This window comes from Rissa tridactyla, chromosome 1 (assembly GCF_028500815.1).
Source record: "Rissa tridactyla isolate bRisTri1 chromosome 1, bRisTri1.patW.cur.20221130, whole genome shotgun sequence".
Classification (NCBI taxonomy): domain Eukaryota; kingdom Metazoa; phylum Chordata; class Aves; order Charadriiformes; family Laridae; genus Rissa; species Rissa tridactyla.
In genome coordinates this window covers 60,133,363-60,143,148 of record NC_071466.1, presented here as the reverse complement: position 1 = coordinate 60,143,148, position 9,786 = coordinate 60,133,363, and the positions used below count along the sequence as shown (strand labels likewise).

The window sequence follows — 9,786 nt, the reverse complement described above, 5'->3', positions numbered from 1 at the left end:
CAGGAGACTCAGTGCCCACTGTGTGACGCAGCCTTGCCCACAAGTCCTTTTTTTCCATCATCACCCACGGTACGGAAATGCTGGGTTGTTCCTGGGCTCTCTTCTGGAGTGAAACAACTCCTCCTGAAACAAAACCCAGCTGCTGTTTTGGTAACTTGCTCGACAGACACTCCCCAAATGCAGCGTGGACAAGGCCGAACCAGTTTTGGCTTCCTTTGCTGTACGCAAACATGGAAAGCCACCCCAGCAGGCTCCCACCCCTCAAATGTCACATCCCCTTTTGTTTCATGCTGTTAATTCCAGTAGGCTGCAAAAAAAAAAAAAAAAAAGCCCAGCCCTCAGAACACTTCAGACCTTTGTACTGAAAACCAAGCAAAACATACTGAAAATAATAATTATTATGCCTTACGGTCATGGCTACACCATGTGGGGCCAGAGGAGATACGCAGCCAAAAGCTTGGACCTGGCCGGTCTGCTCTCGAGAAGGCGGATGTTGGGCAACACGATGCTGTGGCGGCGCTTGGCCTGGGGTGAGGGATGGTTCCCTGCAGGGCACCAGCCTTTGGCACCAAAGCCGTGGCCACCGTGTGGCCACCGTCTGTCCGTGAGGCTGTGTGTGGTGGGATGTCGTGGTCTGAGGAACCCACAACAATTTATTTTCATTTAGACAATGATGACCCCTCCCCATGCGGGAAGGGGAATCACGGAAAAACCAAGGAAACCCGAGGGTTGAAACATAAATAGATTTAACAGAATGAGACTAAATAATTAACATTAATAACACTAAAGAACCAGTATCAATCCCGATACCAACATGAAATACACACGGATTACACTCAGCCATCGCTGTCAGCAGGAGGCTGTGCACTCCCAGCAGGGGACAGCAAATGTCAGACACTTCGAGCGCTGCGGCTCTGGGAGGAAGGGAAGGGATCAGGGGTCTGGCACCGGGTCAAGACGTTCTCAGGATCACAGCCATCAAGGGAGAGAGAGAACTCCTCCACAAACTTTCTAATTTATACTGAATGTGATGTTCATGGTATGAAATAATCCTGTTGTCCGGCTTGGGTCAAGTGCCCGGGTCTCGCTCCTCCTCATCCCTGCACCTGGCAAGGCTCAAAAACACTGAGACCTTGAAACCTGCATACCACAGCTGGCTGTAAAGCAAATATTTTCACAAATTCAGACACTGGAGTCTTCTAAAAGTACAGTTTTCCCAAGCATTAGATGAGACTTTACTGAAAAATAAAATTACTGAAATAGAAATTAATCCTGTATTGCTCAATCCAGGACACGGGGAATACCACAGGTGCCTAAAGCCTCTTCTGTAAAAGTATCCTGCTTCATTTTGGAAGCACTGAGATTATCTGACAGGGGTTACGCTCCACACACAGAGGCAGACAACGATCGCCGGTTTGGTGCAAATCCTGAAATCTCACAGCTCCCACGAGCGCTTCTCCACTGCCAAAAAAGTGCCAAAGTTGACAAGAAACAAAGCGGCTTTTAGACAGGAAAATCGACATGTCCTGACCCTTCTTAGCAGCTGACAACTGTCCGGGGCGGGTTTAACATGAGAAAGTGTGCACAGACAGGGTTTCTGCTCCTGAATCATTAGGAGCTGAATAGGACTCGTCCGCCTCTTCTGCTCTGCGATGCCCTTTGCAGCCTCTGCTGCTGCCGTCCTCCTCCTCCGTCCCGGCGGGCTGTCCCCGTGTCTCCTCTCCATCCCACACGCTTGTTCTCAGCAGGCTTCTGGCTCACTCCGCTTGTGACGCATCCAAATCGACGGGTTGACTCGCTGGTTTTCCACGTCGCTGGCGACCTTGGGCTCCTTTCAAACCAGCCCCCCCCGTGCTGACGCAACGTCCGCAACTTCACGACACGAACGCTTCTTGGTTCTGCAGGAACTGTATTCCCTTTCTTTACAGCATTTAAAAAAAAAATAAATGAGATGATGGTGCGAGAAACCATGGAGCTTCAAGCCAGAGGTTTTAATCCCTCCTCCGTCACTCCCTTGCCGTGCGGTCTCTGCCCTTGGGCCCGCAGCACCTCTGCCGTGCCGCTCTCCCCAGAGGGACTCGTCGATAGCGGGGATTGGTTGTCGGTGTAACGCTCTCCAAGATGCAGGCAGGAAAAGAGGATGCGAAAAAAAAATCCCCCCACCAGTTAGGCATCTGCGAGCCGCACCGCGGAGATAACCACCGCCTGCCTGCACCCCAGCAGCACGGGCCGGCAGAAAGGGCACAAAATAACCGTTTGGGGCTAAAGTTGTGCGGCGCGGCCTCCTCGGCATGCCGTCTCCCGCAGGAGAAGAGTACGTGCTGCTTCGTATAAGCATCTGTGTGCGTCCCGAACCCGGGCACTGCACTTAAGGATTTGTACTTGAACATGCAATTAAGGAAAAAAATAAAATAAAACAAAACATATAAAAATAAAATAAAATAAAGTAAAATAAAATAAAATAAAATAAAATAAAATAAAATAAAATAAAATAAAATAAAAAAAAGAAAATAGAAAATAAAATGTAACATAAAATAAAATGTAAAATAAAATAAAATATTATGTACTTTTTAAAGACTCCTCCACTTTCTTTTGAGACTGTTTTTGTTACCCCAGGCCCCTCTTGCCAGAGCCACGCCGCGAGAAAGGATGGCCCCAACTCGGCTCTCGTTTTAAAATGCTTCTTTTTATTTCAGTGGTTGTACATTGGGTGAATGAATTTAACGTCACAACAGAAGTAGAATGGCTATTTAACAGACCACTAGTAGTTATACGCTGAAAAAGAGTGAATGGAGGGGTTTCTTTTAACTGTTACCGAAAGATTCATCGTACGCGTCATCAGTTGTGCTGGATGAGAGAGGCAAACAAAAAGGTATTTTGGTGAGGTGCTGTATCCTTTGACAAAAATAAACACCGAGACACCTCAAGTCACTTGAAACCGTGTCCCAGCTACAGTATTCGCTGTCTCTGTGTTGGCCCATCTCATGGTTCTTTTAGGGGGTTTTATTTGTTGGATTTTTTTTTTTTTTTAATTAAACAAAGCATTTAAAATTTAATCATTTTCATTAGACTTTTTTTTTTCTTTTAAAATATAAACAAAGTTTTGGCAAATAATATTTATACAGAAAAATAGTTTTAGATCTTCCCAAATTTTGAAATAGTCTATAAAATTACTTTATAAATAAATAAAATGCAGAATCTGTTGTACACGTATTTGCACGTCTCTGTAATTGCCTCCTTACTGTTAGCATAGGTTCGTACTTGTACAGTTTTCAGGAATATTACAAAGTCATAAAGTCGGAAAGTGGATCTCTTATTAAAAATACATTTTCTCTTTTTGTCTGTCAGTTTATCTGGATGAAAGACCTGATGTATCTGAAGCTTCGTCATCCATGGGCAAAAAATAGTAGTATTGGATTAATTGTAAAAAACATAGAATAACAGGTATTTTGAAACATAAAAAGTCCACACAAAACAATGTCTTGAAGAGTTATCTACATAAAATATTTAAACAACATGGATAATTTACCATTTAGTATTATACAATAAGCTACCCAAATGCCTAAATTAACTATTATAAAAAAATAAAAACAACTTTGACAGATATAGGCAAGTTGCAGTGTCAACTACCTAGTTATAATGACTGAGAAAGTCTACAAATATTAGTGTTTTAATAGTATATAATGGTGATACCTTAACTGCTAAAGTAACAAGTTAAGATACATTATTTTTCCACAAATTAAAACTAACGCAACGTTACAAGCACTATGTTAATTTTACAGTCGAATCGTGATTATTTTTTTCTTTCGGATGATCAAATCTCCAGCTTTATATATAAATAGATAGTAATTAGACATCGGACAAACGAGATTTAGCCCGGAAAATAATTTCCTAGACAAATAATTCTATGGTTAGTGCCTTCAGTCGTTCGGAACAGGCAGTGCTGCCAAAGTTTAAAATAGTTTACAATCCATCTGAAGAGGTTAAGTTAAAATACTGCAATCACTAATAATGTCCACATAGAAAACTTATGCTGCAAACAATTATACATAATATCCACTTATAACAGCTGTCTTGTTTTTGTTTTTTTTGTTTTTTTTTTTTAAAACAATAATTTAAAAACTATGTCATTTGTGTGATACATGTGCAACATATAAAATGTGAAATATGAAATATTTGGTACAATAGTGCTTGAAACAAATCTCAAATCAAACAAATGAAATTTTAATTATACATATATAATTACCTTGTAAATCAACAAAGTATTTAAAAAAGTAAACAACATTAAAATCTGCTTCATCCATATATATGTATGTATGTATATATAATATGTATATAATTGTATTAAAGATATCTTCATACTTTTGTGACATAAAATATGTTTTTAAAGAAAAACAATTAAAAGAACTATTTTTTTCTCCACTCTAATCTGGTTACAATCGTGTCATCCAATTAAAAAAAATGCAAATACAGTAATGATTTATTAAACTGAATCTCATTCTACATTCTTAGTGTTCAGTTAATAGTCTAGATTAAAGTCACTTGCGAAGTTTCAGTGACTCAACTGAATTTTAATTAAATTAGAATATCATACAAACCTCTTCATCTACAGCCTTCTTTTACGCCTTTTCTTTTGTTAGTTTGGTCTTTTTGTTTTCGTTTTGTCTGATTTTACACTTTTAGCAGTTACTTCTTAAGAGCTCGGATCTTTTTGGTAACCTGACTATGAGTTTGAAAGATAATTCGCTTCCGGTGAGATTTGACTGTTGGCATCAGGCTCACTTTCATCAAGTCTGATGTGACAAAATTTAGGCACTTCTGCAAAGTCTCTTTTAAAAACGTTATAAATATACTCGTAAAATAATATTCTCAAGACTTTGTTCTTTTGGGGATTGAAAGGGGTACAAAGTTCATACTGTGCAAAATTTTTTTAATTTTCTCCTGCTATTCTGCTATGATTCAAATGCAACTTCTCCATACAAGTCAAACACCAACCATGTGCATCTAAAAGAATTTGTGCTTTCCTTTGGACTTCTGGCTAAAAATATTGAGATTGGCGGGGTGACGTGCAGGACACCGGGCTGCGTTTCACTTCCTCTGTCTTGGAATCAACTCGCCAGGGGAGCAAAACCAAGATTTTTTATTTATTTTTTTTTTTTTAACCAAGAAGAAAAACCCCAATCATAGTTTGAGTGAAAGTTAAACCTGCAACTGGGATAAGTTTTTAGCCAATACAACTTAATTATTGCTGAGCTCGAAAGATTCGGAAACGCTGAATCTCACGAGACTAACTTAACTGGACCATTTCCGTCGGGTACAGTTATGGAGAAAAGACAATATTTGCAAGAATTAAACTATGCTTAGAAAATCTTTAAAACTAAATGTTACCCTTTATGTCTGGAAACATCACAGCTGGTATCAGGTAGTTAACTATTTTAGGTTGGAGTATAGTAAGCATACCATATTTAATATTCATATATGACATAGCAGCACTAGCTTTTTCGAGTTTGTGATTTGTCCGTAAGAACAAATTCTTGACTTAGCATGCAGTTTGTGGCAACTCTAGAGAGGAGGAGACGGGGTAGTATGTACAGTAGCCGTGCTTGGCCGTCCGCAGGGAGGCTTCGTGACACTCCGTTCCGCTCCTGCCGGCTATTTCAGGATTATCTGTTAAGAGAAAGGAAAGCGTGATCGCGCTTTTAGGTGACGCAGGGAGAGCAGATCGCCCAGGTGGTTGTCCAGCGCTGGACTAACTAAGCTCGGGCACAGTTCGTAGGGGACAGCATCCCTCATGGGACAGCATCCTGTATCCTCATGCTGCCTGGGAGGCATTTGCGTTTCACAAACCCAGTCATAGAATCACAGAAGGCTTCGGGTTGGAAGGGACCTTAAAGATCATCTAGTTCCAACCCCCGTCATCTTCTTCCCACGCACCCGTTTGTCACGTGCGTGAGAACGCGCAGAGGGGGATATTTGGTGCGTTAAAACACTGGAGACCGCACCGCAGCCCCAAAAGAAGGGCCTGGCTGTCGGTGGGGTGCGCGCCCCCAGCGCCCCAGCTGCCAGCGGAGGGGGAAGCAGCCCTGGCCTCTCGAGGAGGCCTGGGCTCCTGCATCGGTGCCTGGTGAGCTTCTCCAGCTCCCACCCTGCTCCCACAAAGTCAGGAACGACCAGGGGAAACGGCGGAGGCAGGGCCCCTCGCCACTAGCAAGCAAAAAAAAAAAAAAAAAAAAAAAAAAAAAAAAAAAAAAGACTGGGCTGGGTGTTTTCAGGAAGCTAAAGCGTCTTTTCAACACGCTTTTTGCAGTTGCTTATTTCCTAAAAAAAATTATCTGCAGGTCAGCAAACTGGAGAGGTTTTTCACGCTTCCTTACGTCAGGGGATCCAGGGGGACGATCGTGTGGTACCTCTGTGTGGTAGCTAGTCACTAACCTAGCTGCTCTATCTCCCCAACCTCTCAAACTGAGGGTGAAGCCAACCATTTTGCAAACGTAAACTCTCGCGCTTCCAATACGGCGAGGGTTAAATGCACAATGTGCCCGGCAACCGACTCAACCTGCTCACCGCATTGGAAAACGGTCCAGATTGCCATCACCTGCCTGAAAACGGCTGTCGGTGAAAGTGATGTCAAAAGCCAGGGGCGTGATGTTTTACCACAGCATGGCTCATCTGTGCTCCAGGCTCTAGCACAAGCCAAGGAATCAGGGCGCATCGCCTGCTCTTCCCGGTTATTTTGTCACTCGACGTATTTTTAAGCTGTGTGTTTGTAGGTGGTACGCAAGACAGTCACAACAGCACTTCGACCTACTTGTGTATGTGGAAGCTAGACCGCTGCTTAATGCAATATTTATTTTAAAAAAGCGGGGGGGGGGAGGGGAGGGGGCGAGACAAGTGTTTTGAAAAATCACTTCAGCAACATACTACCTCTGACATACAGACTGCCAAAAAGAAACACGCTGGCCTCCGCGTGGGAGGCGCCTGTTCTAATCCCCTGCCCGGTCACATTTTAACATTTTAACACACCTCACGACCATATCGGCCTCACTCTTTGTACACAACCACCAGCTCCCTGACCCCACCTAACTTGCCGGCATGCCAAAAAGTCATCTTTGATTACCATCAGCACTGAAAATCTGGTGACACGCGAGGCCCCATTGTAATGAACGCTGTACAAACACCTGCTGCTCCAAAGGGCTTAACATCTAAATACATCATCCATACAACAAGGACATATATTTTTAATGAACTTCCACCCATTGTGAGTCTGTTAGCTTATCGCCTTTCTTCTGTTTCCTATTGAAATAACAAAGAAATACCTTTGCTGAAATAATAAAGCCCTGCCTGTGATAGCCCTGCTCCATCTACAGCAGGGTGATTCGACAGTGCGTACAAAGGACGGAGCCGTGCTGAAAATAAGAAGTGACCGAGATTATCAGCACTGATATTTTTAGCATGTTACAACCCAACATGTCAATGTAATTAATAAAGCAGCTTTAGCTACACTGGGTTAGCCATAATCACGCAAGTGTATTTAAAGGATCCTAAGGTCTGGTTTAACGGGACACAACCTGAAATCTACTCAGTGTAAAAAAAACCAGAATTTCAGACACGGCAGCTGCCTACATTGTGTCCCAACTTCTGAGGGGATAAATTTGCATTTTCCTATAGCTTTTTTCTCCCTGTACAGGGAGACAGATCACTGTCCCTTCCGCCGAGATGTCCTAAAAGGTCAAACAGCCCCACAAGATCGATGCTTCCAATTCCCCCAAAATGTGCGACAGAGAAGGCGCACTCCGAGGTAAGGACTCGGAGCCCAGGTAAGGACTTCCACCGCCCCATCCCTATTCCTGCCCTTTCTCCCCTCCTCTCAAAACTCAGGAAATGGCGAAGACAATGTAAACACTTTCCTTTTGTGCCGAGCACGTCCTGTTTCCATGGCCGGGGGTGCAGGAGGAGCAGCTGGAGCTCTCCCCAACATGCTTCTCCCCCTGCCAGAGCCTGCGGAGCCACTCATGCAGGGGATGTAACTAGGGCATGTTGCACCCCGGCTATTTCTAGTACACGTAGGAGTCCTCCTAGGAAAAAAAAAACCCTCAAGCTTCTCCTTCAGAACAAGCTTCTCCAGTGCGGAGATGCAGAATTGAGGAGCTACTTTTTTTTTTTTTTTTTTCTCCTTAACTTTAGCCACAAAGTGTAAAACGTATCCTGTAGTCTTTAATTACATGTTCACACCCTACCTCTCAAAAGATATCACAACCCTGCCATAGCTACGTACGCACGTATCAGCTGCTGCAACTGGTTTTTTCACCACGTCTGACAGAGAAACATAAAATGCCAAACTACTTTACATGGAAAACACACCGTGAACCTCTTCTGTTTAATCTACAAACGGCGTAATAAACTGTGATGGAAGACAGAGGCTATCTCAGTCTGCATCGCTGCTAATTGCTCCAACCTTGCACACTGAAAAAGGAGAAGCCGTACAGAACACAGCGACGAGGGAACGTCCCTGCAAGCACCTATCGCAGAGCCTGCACTCCCATGTTCCTTGTAAATAGGAACTCTCTGAAGAGCTACACCTCAAACGTACATATATATGACTTGCCGTATTTGCGGTGATACTACATCATTATACTTCACAGCAACTTGATCTAATGTATTGACACTTTTACCATCGTATACAGAAGCTTAAAAAACTGAAAAATAAGACTACACAATGAGCGTGCGTTGTCCCACGTATAAAGGTCTACCGGTCAAGCATGGGAAAGCATTTTCTCATGCTCTGTATGGATAAGATCCACAGGTGCAGATACAGACGTGCCAGAAAACGTCCCTTCTGCTGCTGCAGATAACAAGAACGAACACTATTTCTAGCATAAGCCGAATGGCCTGGCACTTACAGTCCGGGGTGGTAACGCACAGAAGATTTAACAACAGCAAAGGGCATCTTTTGGGGCAATCACAGACACAGGGTGGTCTCTCCATTGCCTTATTGCTTGGTACCCTGCTTGAAATGCCAGAAAGCTGGCTAAAATCACTAAAATCGTACCAGTGTTAGTTACGAGACCTCACCGAAACTGCAAATACACAGAGCAAACCTAAATTTCTGCAAACTGCTTTCTAACTGCCAAGAAACATTTGCTCTTCCAAATTTTCCAGCTCTTTAGAGGTGGCATTTTCAGCTCCCAAATGCCACGACTTTCTCTATCAGAGCATGGCTCTTTTAGACCTTTACTTTCAGGACCTCTGAATGACCGCAGTGGTGATTAAGCCCCCTGTGCGACACTGAACATCCCTAAATTCAGCCAGGGTTCCTCCTAAGGGTGATACAATTCTGCAGTGTCGCCCGTGGCAATGACAACCAAGAGAGATGCTACTGCCGATGGTTTCAGCTTCTCTCTGAACTACCAACCCGTGGTATGCAACACACACATCCACGTGAGCTTGGGATTTCCTCAGATCCAGCAAAGGCAGCTGCGACTGGTTATTGTCTCAAGACTTAAGAAGTAAAACTGAGAATCTCTTAAATTAAGGTGGAAATCCCACCTTTGTGAACTCTGTTCTGACACCCAGGTCACTGTGTGCGCTGCGTTACTTGATACAGTTCACAGAATTAACCAAAGTCCCTAGAATCACGACCGGGTACTACGAATTTCAAGAACACCGTTTGGCTTGAGATTTTCTGTTATTGAAGCTAAAACTCACAAAGCTTCTTTATTTGCTCTGTGCTAAATCTTGTTTCCCGTCCCAGATTTATTATACAACGATGACTACCAAAAACTTACC

General features: G+C 43.2%; 1 protein-coding gene across 9 annotated transcripts in view; it reads right to left on the bottom strand.

Annotated features, from left to right (window-relative positions):
• Positions 1 to 2,972: 2,972 nt before the first annotated feature.
• MBNL2 (muscleblind like splicing regulator 2) overlaps positions 2,973 to 9,786 on the bottom strand; it is a 113,457-nt gene continuing 106,643 nt past the window's right edge. For all 9 annotated transcript variants that reach the window (XM_054198614.1, XM_054198554.1, XM_054198633.1 and 6 more), the window contains one exon: positions 2,973 to 5,667. In XM_054198614.1, the coding sequence (XP_054054589.1) occupies positions 5,653 to 5,667 (15 nt within the window). In that variant the 3' untranslated portion in view covers positions 2,973 to 5,652. The remainder of the gene's footprint in view (positions 5,668 to 9,786) is intronic.